Source organism: Panicum virgatum, chromosome 9N (assembly GCF_016808335.1).
Source record: "Panicum virgatum strain AP13 chromosome 9N, P.virgatum_v5, whole genome shotgun sequence".
Taxonomy (NCBI): domain Eukaryota; kingdom Viridiplantae; phylum Streptophyta; class Magnoliopsida; order Poales; family Poaceae; genus Panicum; species Panicum virgatum.
The window spans coordinates 2,917,770-2,942,930 of record NC_053153.1 but is presented as its reverse complement, the minus strand read 5'-3'; the positions used below and the strand labels follow the sequence as shown (position 1 = coordinate 2,942,930).

At 45.6% G+C, this 25,161-nt stretch overlaps 4 protein-coding genes and 1 pseudogene across 15 annotated transcripts; 2 read left to right on the top strand and 3 right to left on the bottom strand.

Annotated features, from left to right (window-relative positions):
• Positions 1–177: 177 nt before the first annotated feature.
• On the bottom strand, positions 178–3,711 carry LOC120689486 (U-box domain-containing protein 62-like). 9 transcript variants are annotated; one of them, XM_039971761.1, is made up of 8 exons: positions 3,276–3,709; positions 2,778–3,033; positions 2,154–2,235; positions 1,556–1,613; positions 1,011–1,093; positions 822–917; positions 657–741; positions 178–545 (listed from the first exon to the last, which is right to left on the bottom strand). In XM_039971761.1, exons 1-7 carry the CDS (start codon positions 3,547–3,549, stop codon positions 679–681), a joined length of 912 nt encoding a protein of 303 aa, XP_039827695.1. In that variant the 5' UTR covers positions 3,550–3,709; the 3' UTR covers positions 178–545; positions 657–678. The 9 variants fall into 9 exon arrangements, 8 of the variants coding, with proteins under 8 accessions (XP_039827695.1, XP_039827691.1, XP_039827692.1 ...); XM_039971757.1 differs by having other exon boundaries at positions 178–548; positions 657–727; positions 3,276–3,703; XM_039971758.1 differs by having other exon boundaries at positions 657–727; positions 3,276–3,697.
• A 438-nt stretch (positions 3,712–4,149) lies between these two features.
• Positions 4,150–8,130, bottom strand: LOC120689483 (serine/threonine/tyrosine-protein kinase HT1-like). 4 transcript variants are annotated; one of them, XM_039971753.1, is made up of 7 exons: positions 7,987–8,101; positions 7,202–7,704; positions 6,478–6,610; positions 6,192–6,387; positions 5,589–5,713; positions 5,233–5,391; positions 4,165–4,668 (listed from the first exon to the last, which is right to left on the bottom strand). In XM_039971753.1, exons 2-7 carry the CDS (start codon positions 7,552–7,554, stop codon positions 4,360–4,362), a joined length of 1,275 nt encoding a protein of 424 aa, XP_039827687.1. In that variant the 5' UTR covers positions 7,555–7,704; positions 7,987–8,101; the 3' UTR covers positions 4,165–4,359. The 4 variants fall into 4 exon arrangements, with proteins under 4 accessions (XP_039827685.1, XP_039827687.1, XP_039827684.1 ...); XM_039971750.1 differs by having other exon boundaries at positions 4,174–4,668; positions 6,192–6,610; positions 7,987–8,130; XM_039971752.1 differs by having other exon boundaries at positions 4,174–4,668; positions 7,202–8,106.
• A 5,434-nt stretch (positions 8,131–13,564) lies between these two features.
• LOC120689481 (zinc finger CCHC domain-containing protein 10-like) lies at positions 13,565–16,090 on the top strand. The gene is made up of 2 exons (XM_039971748.1): positions 13,565–14,079; positions 14,962–16,090. Exon 2 carries the CDS (start codon positions 15,014–15,016, stop codon positions 15,821–15,823), a length of 810 nt encoding a protein of 269 aa, XP_039827682.1. The 5' UTR covers positions 13,565–14,079; positions 14,962–15,013; the 3' UTR covers positions 15,824–16,090.
• A 1,519-nt stretch (positions 16,091–17,609) lies between these two features.
• On the top strand, positions 17,610–19,893 carry LOC120689482 (40S ribosomal protein S26-like). The gene is made up of 5 exons (XM_039971749.1): positions 17,610–17,723; positions 17,807–17,899; positions 18,087–18,171; positions 18,266–18,396; positions 19,594–19,893. The coding sequence occupies exons 1-5, from the start codon at positions 17,721–17,723 to the stop codon at positions 19,678–19,680; spliced, it is 399 nt and encodes a 132-aa protein (XP_039827683.1). The 5' UTR covers positions 17,610–17,720; the 3' UTR covers positions 19,681–19,893.
• Positions 19,894–22,901: 3,008 nt separating this feature from the next.
• LOC120689480 lies at positions 22,902–24,971 on the bottom strand (annotated as a pseudogene).
• Between the last annotated feature and the right edge of the window lie 190 nt (positions 24,972–25,161).

Sequence of the window (25,161 nt, the reverse complement as noted above, 5' to 3'; positions counted from 1 at the left end):
TTTCCCCTTCCGTCCTGATGCTACACAACGAGACCGCACCTGAATGCAAATCTTTCCTTCAGTATCTCAGAGTCACCTGAATGGTAGGGTGCTGGAGTGGTAGCTTACAACACAAAGTTTGCAAGGACATTGGGCATCACATGCTGCTATGATGTTATCACCAAAACAGATAGCTGATGAGATGCTCCCTAATCGGTGACGTCACATGCTTTTGCAATTGACATAAAGAAAGGCTCCTCACAAGATCCGTGTCTCCAGGAGACAAAAAGGGTCAAAAAAAAAAAAAGAAATCGAATCTGAATCCAGCATGCTGGTTGCTGGCACCATTACAGAAGCGCAGCAGCTTCTACATGAATCGAAGAAGTGTTTCGGGTGTTGGAAGGGTCTACCGCTGCAAAATAGCCCGCATTCTACCCTATAGCCAGCTTGCATTTTGGGCGTTGCTTGAGGCCATAACAGGAGACCCATTGCCATCGGCAACCTTTGCCAAGGAACGGTACTGCAACTTCACGCTCTCTGCATTGTCTAAAGTCTTCACTACATACCTGCTATGCATGTGAGCAGATTACGGAAAAGAAACAGATTTTCAGACGACGCGACACAAGGATTGTTCTTGATTCAGGTAAGAAGGTCAGGAAGGACGAAATGTTTCTAACCATCCATTTAAGCACTGTGCTGTCACAACTGCTTGACGCCCCACGAATCGTTCTGGGGTCCTCTTGTTTCCCTGGCAAAAATCCACTTCGGAAACTAGTTATTAAACAATAGAAAATAGAGAGAATGAAAGCCTCTGCCGCTTAGTTAACTTGTCGATAAAATACCTTGATTATGACACGGTCAAACACAGAAAAAGGAAACTGCACACCTTTCCCTCTAGAAGGTTCAGTAGGATTTGGATCATCATTGCCACATTTGTCCTCACATAGAGTAGAAATGGATTTAAGAACATGCAACACATACAGCTGCAAAAATTTGAAGCATAATTGATATACTGGAAAAAGGGTGTATACCTGTTCAAGGCACTCTCTTCTTCTTTTCAATGTCTTTGCTGAATCTTCTTCGCGTTTAAATGCCTGAACTGCAAGGCGAAGAGCTGAAAACATACCCAAAAACCTTTGATGTAACAGAGGCTACAAAATAACAGATTGTATGAACTGTGACGCATGTATGTGTGAATGATTCACAGCTCTTATTAGTGTAAAAGGCATGCCCAACAACAGGGGATGTTTACTAGAAGGCATTGAATAGTACATGCATACTAGTGTTCAAGCTGCTAGTAGAAGGAAGCAGATATAAGGGCAGGCAGGCATTAGCAATACAAACTATTTAATCAATGGATACCAATCTTTAAGTTACACATATATCCTTAGTATTTGATCCACAACCACCAAAAATGCTGTGATGGGTAAAGAGCTGTTGGTGTCATGGTTAAAGAGATGAAACATTCATACGCAAATGGCCAAGACATTAACCAAATTAAACAGCATGAACATGTTAGCTCATTGGCACAATATAATGAATACATATATCATTGTGGTTGATACTAAACTCATACCCAAGTTTGGTCGAATTTTGTCCTCGGTAATTGGCTGCCCACATTTACCACAAGCTTTCTGCACACATGGAATAGAAACCATTCTATATCACTTTCACCAAGCACTTGAAATTTCACAAAACCACTACAATAAGCAGTGAGTTATCAGGGTTTGCAGTTTCCAGGATTATTCAGTAATGTTTGTCCTTGCACATGGAAGGTTGCATGATTTGTTATGCACGATATCCACAGATGAATAACTACAAAACATTGCTATAACCACCTCTATTCCCCCCCCCCCCCTTCATAGAGCTCTATACTCAATGAATGGTAAAAGAAGTGTTGGAGCCTTTGTAGCATACAAGTTCTTGGAATGGCATGCGTATTGCTGGCTATGAGCCAAACCAGAGGTTATATATATAATAGACAAAGGAAACCATTACACCTCAAAGTAACAACCAGTTTAATCTGATCTGATTGATATAGAAAGCTTGGGCCACGAACATCTTGATTAATAAGCACAGGATTAGGTACAGCATAGAGAATAATTGTAATGGTCTATAGGTACAAGAGCCAAAAGCTAATAAAATATCAGGTGGGTAAGGATCCTTTGACATACCATTCTGTAGATATGCTGCATCCCACCACGTCCGTAAGAATGGCCACATGATAGAATCATCGCATCATCCATGAGAACACCTCTGCAGATATAGATGTGGGAAGAGAGAAGAAATGAGATTTTGGGAAACTTAAGAAGTATCATTTCTATGTCAGAAGCAAAGTTGATTTGGTTCTGAGAAATTTCAGTGCTAAACATGCCCAGCAATCATTTAGCCAGAAGGAAACACTAGCAAACCATGAACATATAGTGTGATGATCTGCTAGCAGATGCTTGATATTAGCATTGATTTGAAACGATATCAATTTTATATGATGATGTTTTACTACACTACAAAAGTGGATCAAGAAGTTCAAATAGCCAAATTATCTCTAATATCTAGTACAATAACTAAATTCTCTGGAGAGCAACAAAGTCATTTTCAGGTACCTACGTCAATGGATCAGAGAGATAAGCTCTCAGCAAGTCCAAAAGTGGATCAAGAAGTTCAAATAGCCAAATTATCTCTAATATCTACTACACTACAAAAGTGGATCAAGAAGTTCAAATAGCCAAATTATCTCTAATATCTAGTACAATAACTAAATTCTCTGGAGAGCAACAAAGTCATTTTCAGGTACCTACGTCAATGGATCAGAGAGATAAGCTCTCAGCAAGTCCCAATAGCTAGATGCAGGGCCCCCCTCTCTTCTCCCGATAACTCCGTATCCATTCTCCACTCTCGTATCTCTGGGGATAGTACCAGGTTCGTCTCCGCCAGATGAAGTACAACCATATTGCTCAGTTCCACGGTTATACAGATGACTTTGCTGCTGCCACTGATGCCCCTCTTGGATATGCCTCACTCCATTATCCCCGTTCATCGCTGCCCGCACAATACCTGGTGCGCGATCAGCAAGCAGCAATGATCAGTTGATCACCTTCATACAGATACAGAAGCATCTCAAATCCTAACTTGGAAATAGGGGCAATTTCACTACTCAGAGTCAGAGTCCCTGATGGACATGCGCGATCATGGATCCGCACGAGTTAGGTTTAACGATTCCTCGCCTACAAGCAGCAGAATTCACTCTACTTGTAAGATATGAAGGCCTGAATTCGCTGCTCAAACCCTTGAGTCACCTGGAGCGGAGGAGGCGCGTCGCTGCTGCGAGCCGTGGGCTGCTCCATCCGCCAGCTCAGCCTCGTCCTCTTCGCCGCTGTCGTCGTCCATGCTGCCCTCGTCTTCTTCAACCTCATCGCCGCCGTCGGAGGTGGCGGGCGGGTGTTGGTGCTGCGGCAGGAAAGGGACGGCGCCGCGGGAGGGGAAGTGGGCCGCGGCGGGGAAGGGAAAGGGCAGCGGCAAGGGCGGCCCCCCCGAGGAGGACGCCGCGCTATTGGCCCCCGCAGAAGCCATGGCGCGGCGGCTGGAGACGGGAAGAGCTTGGAAGCGCGGCGGGGATTGCTGAACTGCCGAACTGGGGCTCGGGCCTCCACGCTTCAGCTCTCTGCGCCCGCGCTGCACTGGTCACAGCCTCACAGGCTCACAGCTCATCTGATGACCGGCTTGAACAAGTCTCACACTCAGCAGACTGAAGTCTGAAGAATTTTTTTTCCACGTTTTGTCATAACAAATAGAATTGGAACTACCACATGTTTATGTAAGTTTCTACACTCCTAACAGGCATCCAGTTCTAAAACGTAAAAAATCCCAATATACTTATGCTGCACCTCAAGAAAAAAAATGACTTGTGCTAGGCATCTAAAAGGCAGCGTACATTTTTTTAACATATCTTATCTGATAATATAGCACCAGAAGTATGAAATATAGTTGTGTTCGAATAATATTTTTGACGAAATAGAAAGTGCTTTTGCATATATCCATGGTAAACAAAATGATTGGAGCTGGATGTGTTCTATGGATTGAAACCGTAGAATCATCCTGTCAGGGTTTATTTGGATATCATGATTTGCCAGTAGACCAGTAGCTATCATACCAGTGGCGCCAAATATGCAGTGAAGAGAAAATTGCTCGAAGACAAGCATGGACAAGTTATAGTAAGCTGCGAGCTATACATAGCTTGCAAAAGTTGCGCTTTCGACTTTCCTTTGTATCATCAATACAACAGCTACTCTACACCGAACAAGATCCCTCTTGTATTACCCATGACCTAGGCTAGCATCTTTACAGCACCAAAGGAAAACATATCAGGGCGCCTGAGACGCATCACGCCTTCCCATTGCCTGCCTTCTTTGAGGCGAAGAGATGGCGGACGACAGAGAGCTTGCTTGTCGCACGCGAAACGAGCGAGGAGCCAGAGGAGCTCCTACTGCTCAGTGACGACCTTGTTTCTTCTGATTCCTCATCTTCGTTTGGTTCCGAAGATGGTGGAGGAGGTATTGTCATGAGGAAAGTTTCAAGCATCCGGATGATCTGGCTGAAACTGGGTCGCATGCTAGGATCCTCGACCCAGCATGACTGTACTATGAACACAAGCTCCTGGGGTGTCTCCTCGGGAAGTGGTGGGCGCTTTTGCTGTTGATATGAGCAAGAGAAAGTATTATTTATACCAGTAGACTGCAATCGGAAACAAATGTATACCGTAATTGATAATAATGTCAAAAATGGTTATTAGATAGGAGTTTATTATGTTAAATATTACAAAATAAAGTGGAAAATTTGTTAAAGAAAGGTGTTAATGTTATGTAAATCAGTTGGACGATGCTATGATACAAGCTATGTAGAGCAGTTAGACGATGATATGGCATCTGGTTCTTCAAATTTATGCATGTGGTCAAACAAATATCGCAGACATGTCATGAAACAAAAGGTATAATTTGAAATTCCGAAACTTCCCTACATGACAGCATAAAATTTTATTGCTTCATTGCGGTAATTCAACATAAAATTATTTGCCATTTCACCTTTAACATTTTAGCATTCACGCTTTAGGCAGTCAATCAAATCTTTCAGTGAGGAATTCAAAAACACAAGCAGTTAATTAAGTAACTACTAAGTAGTAAGAGGCTAGCAACTTTATCCACAAAAGGAGGCATTACTAACTTGTGCAAGTATGGGCAGCAATATTTTCATGTGTACCTGAAAAGCAGCAGCATATGCTGCTTGTAGATTTGACATGCCTTCGAATGGCATTCTATTGGTCAACAATTCCCACAAAACAATGCCAAAGCTGTACACATCAACTTTATTTGTGTAATGCTTTTTCTCACCACGTCGAAGTGTGACTGTGCTGTATAACTGCAAAATCACATGAAGAAAGAACATGAGCAAGCCTTTACAATTGCAGAGTTCAGTACTGGAGCATCTGATTCTTTATTGAATAAGTACAAGACCATAAAGCTACCATATTACTGTAAGAGTAAGTATGTGGTGGTTTTGGTTTCGGTATGTAATTTTACTAGCTTTAAGTTAATGCAGAAAATAGTGTTTACAACCTCTGGGGCCATCCATCGGTAAGTCCCAGTTTCAGCCGTCATCATTTCAGTCACAGTTTCTTCACGTGCGAGTCCAAAATCAGTAAGTTTCAGCTTCTTACGGTTTGCTGTAAGCAATAGATTATCTGCACAAAAGAGACAGAAAATAAGCATAAAGAATTTAAAGCAACATAGAAAGCACCACCTACTGGAGCAACCAAGAAGGTCAAGGAAGCAAAGCAAAAGATCAAAGAGATTGCAACATTTTGAAATAGAAACATGAGCAGGAAAGTAAAGCTGGTGCTGATGTAGACTCAAGAATATTCAGATGAATATCCCGTAGACCTTACAATAAATGTAGAAAATGACAAAATAGAAGTAGCGCAAACACCTTGCCATAAATTTTACGTGGCTAAAAAGAATGTATTAAAAAAACATAATTTGGCCAAAAAAAATACATCCAAATGAACATAAAGAGATCTTAAATTAAAGCTGCAACCAACAATAATATATCAGCAAGCTATGCAGTACAGTTTTTGTTACGCCAACAGAAAAGGACTTATTCTATCGGTCAAAGGGTCAAAATGTACAAAGCCAAAAGTCAAATAACTTAAGCCTCCTCACCAGGTTTCAGGTCTCTGTGTATTATGCCATTGGCATGTAAACAGTCCATTGCATGAGCTATGTCTAGGGCATAGCTGATTGCAGTATGTGTATCTAGTTGGCTAGGCCGAATGCTATTCAGGTAATTTTTCAGTGACATCCCAGGTAGTAGCTCGCTAACAATCACCATCAATGGTTCCTTGCACGCACCAATGAACTGCAGGATGCATAAAGTGTTGTGAGAAGGTCCAAAAAGAAATTGTAGATTATATCGCCACACAAACACGTCATTCAAACTAGTAAGTACCTTGACAAGATTGTCATGTTTCACTTTGCACATCATATTTACTTCTCGAATGAAACGGGCTTCAAGTGTTGCTTTCTCTTCAGGAGTGCTGCCACGGTTAAGAACCTTTATTGCTACAATTTGGTCACCATACCTGTTCGGCGCATACATGGAAAAGTCGATTATTTCTATGGCTTAAACATACTAATGGTAAATGAAAAGAAACTAACTGAATAAGTTTATAGCATCAACATGAGGAAGTAAATGTCCTGAGTTTCTTCAAGTGATGAGAATGTCATTTAAATCTGTGGTGATACCAACCCCATTTACGGCAGAATAGTATTTCTGAGTGCGCCAGGCCAGTATATTAGAGATCGTTGCAGGTTTCCTACCATCATGGCTAACATTCTCTTGAAGGTCCCGAAGGTTAGCACAGCTCATGACTAATGCTTTGATCAAAGGATCCTTCTTCATACTAAAATCTCAACCAAACATTACTAGTACAACTGATGAAGGAACAGGATATACTTTCAGGATGTGGGCACTCTGCGAACCTAATGAATTTGAAGCGCCCATTCTTTGCAAGGATCTAGTGCACAACACCCATTTAGTTTGACGAGAATTAAAATGACAACTAAAGCAGATACTTCAAGCTCGGCTCAATTGATAAAGTAACAATGGCATCGAGTACAGAAATGCCAAAATTAAGCACGGGTATGCATGTCTCAAAAGCATCTTTGCTTACTTTCCCTTGTAGACCTTCCCATGAGCTCCCTCCCCAATCTTGTCCCCAACGAACAGCATCTTGGGATCAACAAGCAGCTTCCTGTCGATCCAGGACGCCGGCGCCGTGGCATCCGAGCTCCGAGCAGGCGCCGCCGCATCCGAGCTCCGTGCCGGCGCCACCGAATCATCAGCCGCGACCTTGCTGGGCCGCGGCCGCCTGAAGTCGTCGCTGCCACTGCTGCCGCCGTCCCGGCACCCGTTGCTGCCGCAGCTCATCGTGTCTGGCCGCACGCGGCGCGCCGCAGCAGCAGCCGCCGCGGAGGAGGAAACGACACTTTCGGGGTCCGCGAACTTGCAGGACAGCCGAGGCATTAACACGGACACCCCGCGCGCGCGCCCGAGCAGCCCGAGCCCCAATCCGCGCGCCCCGCGCTCATAGGGTGCGCGCAGGTGATCAGGAATCGGAGCACGGGGGCCACGCCGAGGCACGAAATTCCACCACCACCAGAGTTTTACTGCCGCCTGATGAACAAACGACGGCGAGTTTTGAATTTTTTTCGCACAAAAACCGCAAAATTCTTACACAAAAACAAACGAAAATACAGCCCAAGCTCGCTGCGAAGCACTAATCGCCTCAGAGAGCCGCGATTCTTACCGAAAAACGCTCCGGAAAAACAGAGAAATCGCAGCAAAACGAAAATAACCGAATTTTCATAACAAACCGAGCGGAAAGTAGCGGTGGTTTTGAACTCAAGAAATGCGAGAAAGTAGAGCAAAATTCACTAGTGGGGGCGGAACCCTAACCCTAGAGGAGAGAGGATGAGATTTGGTGCGGCTTCCCGGCGTGGGGTTGGGGGTGGTCGTCGTCAGTCGTCGTGCGGCGAAGGGAAGGGAAGGAAAAGTTGGGGGGAGAAGGTATCGGGGGAGGGGGGAGCCCGGTAGTGGGCAGCTTTTTATAGAAGCCCGCTCGGCTAAAGCAGAGGCATAGGAGCAAGGGGAGTGGAAGCAGCCGGTAGGTGTATTGGCATGCCCCCCCGTGTTCGTACCACAGATTGCGCCCATGCCCAAAATATCTCTCCCAAACGCACCGTACTAGGTACCCTAAGATCTGTGGCATTTGGTGCTCCATGTGGTATGTGGTGACTGGTTTCTCTTCCACAGCTTTGAAATGGGTTTACCCTTCACAAAGAAACAAAAAGATGAGGAATGATATGAGAAGAAATCAATACCGTAGAGATAACATACATGAGTGAGTTACCGTACGAGAAGGCACGTATAATGATACATCTTTTTTTGTGAAACACACTACGGAAATAATGTATAATGATACATGGGATAGGATAATGTTGATGTAGAACAAACACGCCATTAGTGTTTATGTAAAGGTGTATCCAATGATTAGTGGATAGATACTGATGATGTTGTAGAGATAACATGCCAGTTACCAAATGTTAAGCCACGGACCAATGTTGGGACAGGATAACGACGAGTTAGAGCGGCACGTTCTGCTAAGGTGTATCGGACGGTATAGCAGATAAGACAATGATACAATAGAGATAACATATTAGTTACCATGTGTTAAGACACGCATACTGATGCAAGAGGTAGGGTAACGACAAAGTAGGGCGAACACGTGAGTAATGCAAGTACCGTGTAAGATGTATTGGTCGATATAGTGGATCTGATACAAGTATTGCGAGGATAACATATTAATTATTATTTACTAAAAAAACCCGTAATGATACAAAAGGATGTCATAACGAACAAGTAAAGAGAACACATTATGTTGTCAGGTAGTCAACAGGAGACTGATAGCATATAGATGATGTATCAATCGTCATGCATTAACTCATACATAACGACCGCGTAAAGGTTTATGGAATGGTATAGTGTGGATGGGATAATGATGCATTAGAACGAACATGTCAGCTATGTTTATGTATGTAAAGATGCATCGGGTGGAATACAACACAAAACATGCCATTGCCATGTAGAAACACATGATTTGAATAAAAGGCAGAGAGAGCTTTGGAGTAGCATTAGCATTGCGAGGTCCGCTGCGCATCGTGAGAGAACTAACCGGGGGCATTTGCCCGGTGGACCATTAGCCAAATCCATGTCCTCAGTGGGCGTATTTGACTGGGGCCGAGGGAAACGAGCGAGCGCAACGACGACGTGGGGGCCGCGACTGCTACGGCTCCTCCACATCACTTCCCTCGGTGGGCCCGCCCGGATTCCAAGTGGTTTTGGGCCGTCCACATCCCTTTTTTCCCGCACCCGCACTCGCCCGCCAACGGAAAACGCCGATCACGCGGGACCCTCCGCCTTCTTTAATTACCACCGTTCCATTCCCCTTCCGCCCCTTGCCCGTCGCCGGGATCCAGGTCTCCCTCGCCGTGCGACTCCGCCACCGGCGGCGAGCTTGCCCGCGCCCCGACGTCCCGTGCCCCACCCGCCGCGCGTGCCGGTTCGGCAGGTGCACGCGAAACGTATCCGCCGCGGCGGGGAATTCCGCGCGTCCCCACGCACGGCACGTCCCAGGAAATTCAACGGCGTACCGGCGCCGGCGCACGTGATGCGAGCGCCGGGGGCATAAAATTTGGCCGTGCGCGACGAGAGCTCCGCCTCCGCTCGAGGCGGCCGCCACCGGAATCATGCGATGCTGTCGGTTGTTGGCGCCTCGGCTCTGCCCGCCGGGAGCCGGAGCGTTGCGGTGGTGGCTGGTGACTTGGTGAGCTGCTTCGCGCCCCCGCAACTCGCACGGTCAACTGGCCGACGGAACCGGAGGGAGGGGGTTGACCCGGAGCTGCTCGTCGCGTCACCTGTCACGTCGCAGCCCCTCCGTTGTGCTGGCTTTCCTGCTGTGTGCCTGTGTACATATATTGGCGTGGTCGACGACTTTCCGGATGCACACTGTATTGTGTACAAATTGTATTTTGGCCTTCTTGGGTCTAGAACTCTAGTAGACTACTAGATGGCTACACGAGAGTTGAAATATAGCCAGCGATGACTGCGACGGTCTTCGAGCTGTGTGCTGAAGATCTGCAGAAAGCGTATGTGGCTTCTTTTTTTCATGGCGCCGGATTCCATGGCACGAGCAACCAAGGGAGGCGACTGCGGAACGGGCGCCGAGGCCAGGGGCAATCGTGTCCATCTGCGACCCCGAGCGACGACAATCTTTATGAAAACGGGCTCTTGGCTCAGAACGATAACTGAGCAGTCTCAGCCCTCTCCAACTCGGTTGGTTTTCATAGTATTAAATATATTGCTATATAAGTAAAAAGTTGATGTAGCAACAAAGTTAATGAGGAGAGAAGATAAAAAATAAAGAAATCAGATCTCATGCAAAAAATCATGTCTACATACAAACCAAGACAAAAAGAAAGAGGATTGAAGAGAAATATGAGAGAGAAGAGATATAATTAGATATTAATTTATTTTGAAAAACTATCCATTGAAGATATAGTTTCTATGAATAATTTCTATATGACATGACACTAGTGGTTTTTTTAGGTCCGAATTGAACTAATATGACTACGGAGCGAGTACCTAACACCACTTGAGCAACGACCACCGAATCTTGGAGTTCTAGCTAGGTAGTAGGCCCTAACCTAGCCACGTTGCTAACAAGCCTAGCTACCTATAATTCTATAAATGGGCACCGATCCACGGGTTTAGGTTTGGCGAAATCTGTCGCCCACCGCTTGCAACTTCGATTACGTAATCGCCACTTGTCGTCTCGGTGATCTAGTCATCCGTGGAACCCAGCCTCGACCTCGAGACAGTAAACAAATGTCACTGTTCGATTGGAACCTAAGGAGATCTGTAATTATCCGAGATACTGGCACAGTCAGATATTCAGATACTTGAGAGCTCTGTGATGTACTGAGAGCATGGTTAATAATAGAGTCAAGTACTTGGCTATAAACCAAGTGATAAGAGCTAAGTGATATAATAATTGTCTTTTGTCTCTAAAAACATTTTTATTATTATGTGATGTGATGTTTTAATTTCTTTTTTCTACTCTTCCTCACATGTATTTTTATTTGGGCTCACAAATGTCTATGCTTCTGTGCCAAGCTTAGTGTTAGAAGAAGAGTCAAGTTTTCTTCTTTTTCCTCTCTTCTCTCTTCCACATCAGCAAAAATGCTGACTAGATTGGCTTTAAGCTCATTGTTATACCTACTCTGAAAGCCGACGTGTGAGGAGAGGAGAGGAGGGGGCCACGCTCCAAGATCTTGGAGCCACCAGCATGGGGTCAAGCCAAGCCTGACCAAACGGAACCCAATGATTGTTCCCAAAATTAAAATAAAAAATAAAAGCGTGCAAGGAATTTAACATGGAGGCCTCTTGTTCTCTTCTGATCTTCTCCAGAAACAACACGGGACTTGACTGCATTATGCCTTTATGCAATCCAGACAAGGCTGCATGCCCCCCTTTAATTCCGCCCGCTCCGTCCCCATCACTGGGCCTTCGTCTAGCTCTCCGGTGCCGTTGAGCTCCTCCTATCATGGCACCACCCTTCCATGCCTTTTGCTTTGATGCTAAGAGCTAAAGAGATGGAGCTCTCGGAGAAGGTCGGGTCAGCTGATGCCACAGCGGTGGAGTGTATTATAAGATGAGGGCCGAGGGTCACTGTCGCGCCCTGCATCATCATCTCGTACTTTTCTACCCACCTCCGAAGGGATATTGTGATTTCTGAGTCACGCATGCACTTGTTTTTTTTTCTTTGCTTACTTTTTTTTTTGTTCACAAGGTGAGGGGTGAGGGGTGAGGGGGTCATTGCAGGTGCGGTGTGCGGAAATGCTAGGCAGACTTTCGGACGGGAAAAATCGGACGATGAGACATATGTTTCAGGAGTTTATATTTGGTATTCTAATTATTATTTTCATATGTTTCACGATGAATGTTGTTTGAAATATAGTGTCCATGTTGTCAGTGGCGGATTTACATGGGGGCTGGAGCTCTCCTACTACCTTGCAAACCGTGGATCCCCCCCACAGCCCCCCTCCCTAAAAATTTTAGCACCATTGATGAAGAAATGGAGGAGCTCATGGTAGAAGAAGGTCACCAGCCCCCTGTTCCTCATTCCTGGATTCGCCCCTGCATGTTGTGGCAGTAATTTTGTAATCCAAGAGTCAAACGACTTAATTAGTTTTTTATTATATTTTTAATATTGCACTTTAAAATATATCTTATTTTGATGTTGCAACAGATCATCTGATAGATTCCCATCGGATCTCCGGTTGCCAGCAAGTACGGTGACGGTGTCAAGGGATGAAAGTGGTTGCAACCCATTGGAAAAAATTGTACTAAACATTTTTCCTTTTTTTATCTTTAAAAGTTGGCAAAAGTCTATTTTACCTCCTCCAACTATCACCAAAGTTTGGTTTTCCTCCTACAACTATAAAACCGGTTATTTCACCTCCCTCAACTTTTCAAACCGTCCATTTTACCTCCCTCGAGCGGTTTTGAAGGCTGTTTGCTACAGTAACCATAGTTTTGTTTTTTTTCTTTTTTAAAAAAATTTCAGTTGAATCTTTGAAAAATCATAAAATAGAAAATCCAATTTTGTTAGACTCCACACGAGTAGATATACGCAGTGAATATATTATATGGTATACTTTAGTATAATTTTTTACTGTAACTTTAGATATATACTTTTCTATAATTAATTATAGCTACAGTTTTCGTCGTCCCATTATGGTGAAATTTTTATGGTGAGCTAATCATTATATGATTGAGCTATAGTAAAAATTTTATGATTATTAGATCATGTTTGACTGATCTATAGATTTATCTATATAAACTAGATAAATCTATAGAAAAATCTAGACGAATCTATAGATAAATCTATAACTCAGTCATACATGATCTAATAATCATAAAATTTTTACTATAGCTCAATCATATAATGATTAGGCCACCATAAAAATTTGACCATAATGGGACGACGAAAACTGTACGTATAAATTAATTATAGAAAAATATATATCTAAAGTTACAGTAAAAAATTTATACTAAAGTATACCATATAATATATTCACTGCGTATATCTACTCGTGTGGAGTCCAACAAAATTGGATTTTCTATTTTATGATTTTTTTGTGATTTACTATGATTTTTAAAAAAATCAACTGAAATTTTTTTAAAAAAGAAAAAGACAAAACTATGGTTACTGTAGCAAACAGCCTTTCGAAGGAGGTAAAATGGACAGTTTAAAAAGTTGAGGGAGGTGAAATACCCGGTTTTATAATTGTAAGAGGAAAATCAAACTTTAGTGATAGTTGGAGGAGGTAAAATAGACTTTTGCCTTAAAAGTTCAGCCGGCTTAGCCCAAGCCCAAAAGAAGGCAGGAAGCAAGGCAACAGGCCCAAAGGCCCCAAGCCCTCAATCCCCTCCTATTCTCCTCACGGCTTCGGGTCGGGCACGCACAAATCACCACTGCCTCGCTGTCGCTTCGACGGCCGACGAGCGACGACCCTAGCCGCGCCGCCCACCTCTGCGACCGCGACTAGCCGGAGGCGGCAGACAAGGGAGATTCGGAGAGGAGTCCCAAGGCCCAAGCTGTACCTGCGTGCGTCGCACCAGGCAGCAAGCTGATTGAAGGGAGCAAGCTGATTGAAGGGGGTGGAGAGCAGGGGAGACGCGAGGGGGGATCTGCCCAATCCATGGAGGGGGAGGCAGAGTAGGCCAACGGCGACCTCCCCGAGTCCCCGTTCGTGGCTGGTCAAGCAAGCCGAGCAGCTAGCGACGAGCTCGGCCAATCGCCTGGACACTCGTCCCCTCCCGTTCCTGACCTGACCCGCAAATCAAACGGGGGTCCAGGCGGCCTCGTCATCCCCGACCCCTAGCCCCTTCTCCCGCCGACCTTCGGCCTCCGCTGCGCTCCGGCTGGTAAGAGAGCTCGCTCCTCCTCTCCTTCCCCGCGCCGCCACGCCACTTCTTCGCTTCCCGCCTGCTGCGCGCGTGGATCTTGGTTCATGGGTGGTGAGGGTGTCTCGAGTATTCGTTGAATCGTTGGAAACCTGGGGTTGCGTTTAGTCCCCTGTAGCGAAACCCATGTCCTGCCTCCTGGCTGCACTCGTGCCCGCCTCGATGGCACCTCTTCCACGGGATCACGGCGCCGACAACGCCAACTCGGAGCCACCAGGCACTTCACCTTGTAGCTCACCGGGGCCTCCCCGTCCCAACCTTGTCGCCTTCAAGGCTGTTTTTAATTGCTTGGTTTGATCTATCACTAAATGTGGACATTGACTGATAGGTGTTATGTGCCTTTCATTTCCGGCAAAGTGCTGATGCTTTCTGTAGTACTTGTTTACAGCCCTTGGCTCTGGCTGACTGAACCGAGTGCTTGATATTGCAGTGTCTTCTATGCTATTGATACTTTGTTTATATATGTATGCAGTAGTTAGTGTTAGTGTTAGTGATGGATTGCTGATTCTGATCTTTTAGTTTTTTGGTATATGATCATTGAATTTGGTGTGATATGGTTAATATGGTAAATTAATCCATACATGATCGGTTCATTATAAAACTTTCAATACTCACATGCTGCCTATGGAACTGCAGTAAAAACTGAAATATGGAAGATATACAAATTTGCATATTAATTTCAATATCTGCTATTACTTTGTGATGTTTGGTGGTCAATGTGTGAGAACCAAAATATAAAGTGTCCGCATTTCAGCTGGGTCGAGGTTGATCCTGTTTTACATTCTACTGAAGATATCAAATTGCCTCATTAGTTTGCTACTGAACAGTATGCTTATTTTGCAGGATAGTGGGATTGCTGATTTGGGATAATCTGGTTCTTGCTGATTGAATCGAGATGTCTGGAAATGATGATAAGTCCCAGGCTGCAGCAGACAAGATAAAAGCAGCCACATTATCAGCGGCTAAGGGATTGAGCAGGGCTCAAGCTGAGCGCGCTGCGGCTGCTGCAGCCCGCAATGTCAATGCCTATGGGCAGAAGGAAGAGGGGCCAAGTCGCTGGCAGGAGAGGAAGGAAGCTAAGAGACAGATGTATCTGATGAGTACAGAGAAGGCTGCGATACTGGGTACCGTGAAGCCAAAAGCTTCAGAAGCTTCTTCTGGTGGGGCATATACCCAATGTCAGAAGTGTTTCCAGCATGGTCACTGGACCTATGAGTGCAAAAATGAGCGGGTATACATGGCACGTCCCTCCAGAACACAGCAGCTTAAGAATCCCAGGTTGAAGAAAAGTGTACCAGTTTCTTATCAGTTTGAGAATCCTGATCTTATAAAGGAGAGGGAAGCAGAGAAGAAGTTGATGGAAGAAAAAAGGAAAAAAGGAAAATCTGAAAGAAGAAAGGGAAAGAGCAAGAGGAAGCACCGTTCACCTAGTGATTCTGATAGCAATAGCAGTGATGCTTCAGTGTTTGACTCTGACTCCGAATCATCAGTGATTGCCTCTGAATATTCCTCCAGAAGCAGTTCAAGTTACAGCTCCTCGGACTCAGAGGACAAGAAGCGGCATCACAGGAGGAAGCAAAAGAAGAGAAGGCACCGGAGGAACAGCACATCATCGGCTTCGTCTGAATCTGTATCTGCATCAGATAGTGATTCTGATGACAAGGGCAGCAGGAGGAAGAGCAAAAGGCGGAGCGGTAGGCGCTGAGTTTGAAGAACTGGAAAAGCAATGCAGATGTCAAGTATCATGATATACTTATGTTGGATTTACGAGTATCTTTTCATCACCGTCAGACCTGCATGTGCTGGGCGTTGTCCAGGAAACAAATGTAGCATTGCTTTCCTGACTGATATTTTTCCTTGTACTAATAAGTGCCTAAAGGTCCAGGTGTTCCTATTCTATGGTATTTGTGAGAACCATTAAACAATATTCGCCTATGAATTTTTTGAGTTTGGCGTGATTATCTTCCACACAGTTTGTTTTTGTTATCACAATTCATAATCATGGGCTCCCGCCTTTGGTTCATTCTTCTGAACTTGCAGTCCCTGCTGTGGTTTGCTCTTACCTTCCAGAGTTTACTGTTAACCCTGGGTCATCCTCCTCTTTAGCTCATTCTTTCATGCCTCAAGTCCTTGCTGTTTACCGCTTGTTCAGAGAAATCACATCACTGGCTGGTTATTCTCTGCATTCCCAGGTTGACAGACGATCAGTGTGAGAGTCGAAGTGGAGCAAATGATGTTTGTACCAGCTGAATCATTGAATCAACGGTTGACAGTAGCTGTGTATCTGCATCCGTTTGCCTGTATCCGCACGACTGAAATATAAATACTTTCTCCATTCCAAATTATTAGTTATTTTAGTTTTTCTAAATACATCAATTTTGCTATGCAATAAGACATGATATATATGTTAAAAAAATTAAAACAACCAATAATTTGAAACGGAGGGAGTAGCACATAAGGCCGCCTCCAAAAGCGGACGACGTCGCTAGCCTGAGCTGAGGTGGCAGAGAGAGAAATCTAAGAAATTCCTTCACTTCTTTCACTAGCGCTCGTTTCATCGCTAGCTGGTGCCACAGTTGCCGACGAGCTATGAGGGGCAGCGCAAGGATCGAGAAGCTCATGCGATAGCTTTTTCTTCTATTTATTGTTTCTCTCGTCCAGATCAGCCGACGAAATCGCCGATGCTTTGGAGGAGGTCTAAGCAGGGGCGGAGACAAGGGGGGCGGGCAGGAGCCTGGCCGCCCTAATGATCTCGTAGCATCATTATAACATTATTAATGTATTTTTTTTTAAATCTCAAGATTCATTTTTTAGACGCATGTCATTTTTTGTCAGAGTGTTGTATATGGTGAGCATAGGCTTGTACAAAATTGGTAGGCCCAGAAAATATTTATAGAATAAGTTTTTAAATTAGATCTTGCAATATATCTAGTTTAAATGAGTTATTTATTCATGCTGCTATACTGAGTATTAGAAGCCATAACTTTTGCAGTACCATTATTTTATTTCCTAAGAGCTATAAAAAAAGTTTGGTAAATTTTAGATAAGTACAACTAGACCAAATGAATTATTTCAGATTTTTCTAGGTACAAAAACTATTTTTTTTATTTATATACATTGATCAAATGAAAAACTTTATGTAACAAAAGTTGTAGATATTATTTTATAGAATCCAGAACAGTTGAATTTATATTTTTCTGATTTTTCTACGATTTTATATCGATTTTACAAGTTCACTGTTTAATGCGCCCTGAGCGGCAGGATCTAAATGTTTTTTTTTACATTTAGGTCCTGTCGCCTACTGGATGGGCGACAGGCACCCCGCCCCTGGGCGACAGGTATTTTTTTTGAAAATTCCACTATTCGACATATATTTTTAAAATTTTGTTTTTTTAAATATAAAAATAAAAAAAGGCTAATCTGGGCCCAGAAATAAACCACTGAAGCATTAAAGACCACTAGGGTTACAGATGCACTATAAAATGCTCGATTCTTCGCCCACCCGCCCCCGTCTCGCCCACCCCTCGCGCCGCCGCCGTCGCCGCATTACTCTGCGAATAGCCCTCCGCGGCGGTTTCGAGCTTCCCCCCCAGGCCCCAGCAATGGTGAGCTCCCCGAAGAAACTATCTCCCTCCTCTATCACTTCTTGCCGTTGTTGTCTAACCGTTGTTGCTTGTCGTGGGCGCAGACGTTCAAGCGGAGGAATGGCGGGCGCAACAAGCACGGGCGTGGCCACGTCAAGTACATCCGCTGCTCCAACTGCGCCAAGTGCTGCCCCAAGGTGTAGCTCCGTCTCCTGTCAAGACTATGTGCAGAGACTGTTTTGTTAGCATACTGTGGGTGGTAGTATTGGAGTACTGGACAATGTGCACATACTATTTTGCTTTATATTGCAGTGTCGGGTCTTAAATATATTTGCAGCCATATATTGTAGATGATATTTGACATTTGGCCTATTTTGCTTACAGGACAAGGCCATCAAACGGTTCTTAGTGAGGAACATCGTTGAGCAGGCTGCGGTGAGAGATGTGCAGGAGGCTTGTGTGCATGATGGTACAGTTTCCCTCGCCAATTTTTGCTTAATTCTGTTCTGATAAATTATAGGTTACCTGGTGAAAATATCCCCTTATTGTGTTCATTTGCTCAGGATATGTTCTTCCCAAGCTGTACGCAAAGGTTCATCACTGTGTCTCATGCGCAATCCATGCACACATTGTTCGTGTTCGTTCTCGTGAGAACAGGAGGAACCGTGAGCCTCCGCAGCGCTTCAGGCGCAGGGTATAATTCTAAGGATGCTTTTCACTGCATCTGTATTGTCTTTTTTTTGGCTGAAATTGAAGGTCATTTTCTGATAATTCCATTGAAAGTACTACAAACATGACTGGTGGTTTAACAGTTTGTTCCAATCACCTGGTCATTCTTTTATGGTCTAATCCAATCACTTGGTGTTTGTTTTATGCTATTATCGCTTTTATAGGCGTTGCATTCACTGTGCATATGTTGCAATGGATGCGTCAATGAAAGCGTAGATAAACATGTGTTGGTGCATTGCAGCCTTAAATGTGATGACTGATTCCTTGTTCAGCCATGACTTCTTGAATGCACACACTGTGATAAATTTCACACATTTTTACATTCAGTAGATGGTACCATCTGCTGTACTTCATAGAGCTACTTGTATGTCCTGTTGGCTACTGTCAAATGCCGTTAGGTGATCCTTGGTATTTGATAATTGTCTCATTAACCTGCCTTCTTAAACTGGCTTACCCTTACCCATTCATTACTGCTGACATATTTCAATCTAAAAATAAGTCCTTAAGGCTGTTTGGTTGATTTGTTAGATATGCCACTATAGTGCTAGTGTGATATTATTCATATGTGTGTATCATCAAAGTGCTTAATTCTCTGTCATGCCCATCAGCTCATGAACCTTTTTTTTTAAAACAAAAGCTCAAGAACCTTAATGCTTATCAAATATTTTTTCTGAAGTTTAAGATTGTTTATGAGTTTAATAGCTGCTTTAGGCTTGTAATATAAACATGATGAATGGTTTAATTCTATCACTTGGTCTTAGTGCCTTGTTACATCGCTTTTATAGGCGTTGCATTCACTGTGTACATGTTGCAATGGATGCGTCAACGAAAGCGTAAATTAACATGTGTTGGTGCATTGCAAGACTGATCCATTATTCAGTCATAACTTCCTGAATGCACACATTGCTGTATAAATTTTACAAAGTTTTGTTTTTACTTGATAAACCTATTTTTATTCTCAGATTATGCGCTGTCTTACTAGTCAATGATGTTCGATTATCCTCTTCTTTGCCTTGCCTCCAAAAACTGAAAGCTGATTGAGGATCCAGATGTCTACGTTATATCTTGTTCTTTTGGATAAATACTATTGTGCTATATGATATTTGCCAGACTTATGGACCTTCATGACAATCTTTCTTGTTTTGCTTTACCTGCGTTACAGGATGATGGTCCGAGGCCAGGCCAAGGTCCACCCCGCCCAGGTGGTGGCGCACCTCCCGCTGTGGCTCCCGCTGCTCCTCGCACCTAAGTTGTTTCAGGGCTTAGTTTTGTCACCGATGGGATAATAGACTATTCCTTTTTTGAGATGAGCAACATTGCTGTATCCTGTTCATTTTGTTTAACACAATTTTTTGACTGCTCTCACTCTTGTTCATCCATGTTCGTGGTGACACTGATATATTGCAATATGAAGCTGTTGGTTTTGCCGGTTGCAAATGTGATAAAAAGTCTTGTATGGTCTTGGATTGCTATGTTTCCTGATGCCTTCGATCAGTTTTCACGCATTCTTAATGCCGCTGGTTGCGCTAGATATCGATTTTGGATGTATGACCATAATCGCTGGGCTGAGTGAAGCGTCATCTTTACAATTCAGATTCAGATTCAGGTTCAGGTTCAGACTTTGTGGTTGATATGTCAGATTTAGACTTTGCAGTTGATGAAAGCCTACTTAATAAACTTCTTTAAATCATCAAGTTTCATATTTGCAACTCCTTGAATTTTTTAACTCTCCGATTGGATCTGAAATTCATTACTCGGAACTGAAATTCGATGCCACCTTCGAGAATTCCCTGTTTCTGAACTTGATTGGATCTTAGTCTCACACTGTATGGTTCCAACGGTACCTTTATTATCTAATAATGGCATCCTTATGACTAGTTGCAAACCACGGTAGCAAGAACACAGAAATTACAGGAACCAACGATCACGAGATGTACCCTCTGCTCTCCAGAGGGCTCATCTGCAGCGGCGATAGGCACGAGACGTCCCGCGTCCGTGTGAGAGAAGCCAGAAAGAGAGAAGTCTGGTGGCCGGCTAGATAAGAAAGAAGGCTTAGGAACGGTGGAGTTTATGGCTCTCGTATCGGCACTGCATTCTAGAATTTTGGCCCACACACTACACTACAATCATACTGTGCTAGCATTGACACTAAGCTCATCATATTGGATGCGTTGTGTAGCCCATCAGACACAGCCCGTTTAGCCATCTATATCACGCCACGTCGCGACGCATTACTATAAATTTAAATATAAAGTCTCCTCGCTATAAGGGAGGAGACCTAGTCGATCTATCTACAATTCGATTTGAGGGTAGCATGGCGAAGAAGAAGGCAAGAGAGGAGGATGAGATCGAGGAGGCGGCGCTGCCGAGCGAAGCGGCTACAAGGAAGATGATGAGAACAGGAGGAGCCAGCACCGCCTCGCCGGGCATGTGCGACGACGTCGTACGCAGCATCTTCGCCCGCGTCCCCGCGCGCACCGCGGTCGCGTCCATGGCGCTCTCCAGCCACCACCGCCGCCTGATGCTCTGCCGTGACTTCATCGCCCTCCACTGCCGTCTCGGCCCGCCGCTGCCCCGCCCGTGCATCGCGTACATCGCGACGGCGAAGGTATGCAGGAGCAGCGGCGCCGGCGCGCGTGGTCGCGTCTCCGGCTACCACGGCTTCCACGTCGCCGGCGGCGGCAGCAACGCCCTGGTGCGCGCGGTCGCCGGGCCCCTGTACCTCTGTTCGTCAACGCGTGCAACGGCGTCGTGCTGCTCGCCGGCCGGCCGAGGCGTAGCACGTGCGTCCTCTGGAACCCGACCGTCGCCGGCGAGGAGAAGGAAGTGACCGTCCCTGTCCCCGCTCGTGACGATTGTGCCATCCTGGGGTTGGGCTACGGCCCGAGGAGCAAAACCTACAAGCTTCTCCTAACATGCCGGGAGAAGATACCAAAAGAGCTGCTGGTCTATGCACTCGGTGGCGCTGGAGAGCAGCCACGATTACGGACCCTGCTGTTACCGGAGGGGATGAAGAATGTGGACGGGACAATCATCGGCGAGTCACTTTACATGGACGGCAAAATCTACCTCCTACACCTTGACAAGTCGGTGATCTTGGCTTTCGACGTCGACGACGAGACGGTCGCCAGCATCGACTTGCCGGGTCTCGCCGACGCCGTGTCAGTGTCACCGCTCATGGCGGTGTCGGGTCGTCCGTGCGTGGACACGGAGGATCGCCACGGGAGAGCCCTGTGGCTGCTCACGGCGGAGCACCAATGGCAGAGGATCTACGATCATGGCCGCAGTACCCACCTGTGACGCTACTCCGTCGCCGGCGTCTGGGACTGCGGCGGCATGCTAGCCATGTACGTGCGCCACAGGTACCTGCGCATGTCGCCTCGGGAGGACGGCATGCACGAGAAGCTCTTCCTCTACTGTACTGACACCAAGAAGCTGAGGGAGCTAAACTTGCCGCGCAGCCTGACGCCGGAGTGCCCGTCAGATTACGCCTTGTGCTGGGGTTACAAGCCGACGCTCGTGTCGCCGGCGAGCGTCGTCGGCGAGCTTAACCAAGACGAAGGGAGGCGCCGGCACCGCACGGCGGATATAATGGCACTGAAGCCCGTCAACGAGCGAGACAGGAGGAAAGGGCACAAGGAGACGCTGGACACTGTGTGCTTCATGGAGTTCTTGGTTCGCATCATGCAGAAGCTGCCTGAGAACGTGGAAGACGTGATCGGAATGCCATTGCTGAAATCAAAACATTCAGATTACAGTTTCAAGAACATAGTTTACGACTCGGATTCAGGTTCAGGTTTCAGTTCTTGTGTTTGATGATTAAAATAAGCTGCCACTAGCCTAGTCGAATCTCTTTGAAATGTGATGAAACAAGTACTTTAGAGAGATATTTCAGAGTTCGGTTCATGTGAATGGATTCTGAATATTTTAGATCAATGGTGGTTTTGACTTCTTCCTGCTTGCACTATTCTGAATCTTTTGTGTTCCATTTTCATATTTGTTTTGTCTATTTGTGTTATTTGAATTTCAACTACTTGAAGTTTAGTACCACAGAGTTTCTGGCACAGACGTCTGAATATACCTATTTACTGAAAATTCTGAATAGATATTCCACAATGTGTTTCTTCGCTTCTCCAGTGGAAATGCTCAGTTCGGTGCTGATAGAACTGCATTTACCATACGTTGAAGCAGCATCCGGCAGAGTCCATGGGGGCATCAAGAACCGTTCTCTGCTGTTTATGTTGCCGCCCTTGCTCGGAGCAGCTGCTTTCTGGTAGATGTCTTCGTATTGGGAGGCTGAAGTAGGAAAAATATTCGATGCAAACGTGAAAATCCCTTCAAAAATTATAGTTGCAATTATCCAAAAAATTTCAAACGATGCATATCCATAATGCATCATTAGATGTACATTGTATCAAAAGTTGAGACGTAAACTCAATCTACAAAATGATTTCAAATGAATTCTTTTTTTTTTGAGAACGTGCCTGAGCACGTGTTTCATTAAGAGGAGGAGAAGAAAAAACAGACAATAGTTTAAGTTACACTGCGGAGCACCCATGGGCCATCCCGCTCAAAGAAAGAAAAAAATTACAATACAGCCAAAGATTTGCGACCAGGAAGACGACCTAGAGCTACAGCTAGACGCTCAACTTGTTTGTAGCCTGCTAGTGTCCAAAGAACAGCTTCATGATGAAAGGAGCAGAGGAGCTGCTGTACTGATCTGGAACGGTGGTTGAAAATCCTTTTGTTACGTTCCATCCAAAGTATCCACGAGATGAGAATGACTGTGGAGTCGAAACACCTGCGTCAGTCTTGGGTAACCTTTTCCTGGCCCCTGACCACCACTCTGCTAAAGAAAAGGGGTCCCGATCGGGGAACAAAGCTTGCCAATGCAAAGATTGAAGAATAGCATACCAACATTCTTTGGAGAAAGGGCAGCTGACCAGCAGGTGAGTAATTGTTTCAGAAGCTTGACAGCAAAGGGCACAGCTATCATCATCCTGCAAAATTGTGTCTCTTTCTTCTAGCAGCCGTCCAGCAACGATCATGGAGCACAAGCCAACCAAAGAATTTGCATTTACCTGGGGCCTGAGTCTTTTTCAGGATTGTAGCTCCTGGTATGGAGTATTGGCCAATGAAAAATGCCCTATAAGCTGAGGCTGTGGAGAAAGTGTGATCACCCGTCCATTTCCAGATTAGGCGGTCAGAATGTGCGCGAGATTCGTCTTGTCTATCTATACCTATTTGTAAAATTTTAATTTAGTCCGTCTTCGCTATTGGCAGGTGAGCCATAGTCATCTCGTATGCGAGCCAGATCAAACCTCCATAAACAATTACTATATACTCTGATATTTATACTAATTCTATCCGTAGCAAAACACGAGGATAATTTTTTCGTAGAGATATATATTTAAACTAGAACGACCAAATGATCGAAGATAACAACTAAAAATTTTCGTATTTTGAATGAAAAGTAGCATTAAGAGTTCAAAACAAATGCCTGAAGGAGGAATTACTACCTTGGAGGAGGCGTAGAAGGACGGACACGCTAGAATTGATGGTTGGTGGAATTATCGGGCCCATAACACAGGTAGGGTTAACCACGGCCACATCCAGTCCGTTCTCCTCTGCAAACTTCCATGCCGCCTTCTCCGCCAGTGTCTTCGAAACAGAGTACCAAAGCTACACGCAGAGCAGATGTGATGTGTGATGCGAGCTGAGAGTGAGATTACTTACGAAATCGAAGCTTTGCAGGCGTTGCATCCTGGAAATCCTGCAGCCTTAGCTTCTTCTTCGTCTGCGTTCACCCAATGCAAAGCTTTCATACATGCTGCGAGCATAGATAGGCTCACCCCGTTCTTCTCGCAGCAGTCGATGTCAGTCCAGCAGCGCTCGTCGCGGACCTCGCCGGCGGGCCACCCCGGGCTGGGCATGATGGCCGAGTTGGACGAGGTCACCACCACCCGTCGGACGCCCCCGGCCTCCTTGGCTGCGCGCAGCACGTTCAGCGTCCCTTCCACCGCCGGCACGATCAGTTACTTCTGCGACCACAGGCGGAGCAGGTCAGGCTGGTGGTGGAGGAGAGGACAGCGATGACGTACGGGGCAAATGGGCAATTGTACCTGGGGATCGCTGACGGGGTCGATGATGCAGGGGGAGGCAAGGTGGAAGACGCCCGAGCAGCCCCGCGCGGCGTCGAGGAGGTCGCAACGGAAGATTCGGAGGCGGCCCTCGCCGGCGCCGGCGGCGAGCGCGAGGAGGTGGTCAGTCTCCGCCTTGTCATCTGCACCGCCACCGCCCGATTTGATAACCATCGCAACCCAAGCAAGCAACCATGACATTGTTGCGGGCTTCACGCACACAAGGGCTGGTATACTGACCGGGGTTGAGGACGCTGGCGTGGACATTGTAGCCACGGTCGAGGAGGCAGCGGGCGAGCGTCGAGCCGATGAAGCCGCTGGCGCCGGTGACCATCACTGTCTCCCCCTTGGCTTCCACGCTCGCCATCTCCTCTCGAGGTGTCTCACTCTCGAGTCTTTCTTCGTGTGTGACCTCCGTGTGGCTAGTGGCTACGAGGCACTGGATTTTTATGGATGCATTTGGCACCAGCTCTGGAACTGACAAACAGCGGCCTCTCCTGTATTTTCCACAGCAGACATTCTCTTCGGGGTATGGGCTTGGAGCTGCGCAAGGCACCAGAGCAGAGCATTGAACTGTGAAACTAGCAGCT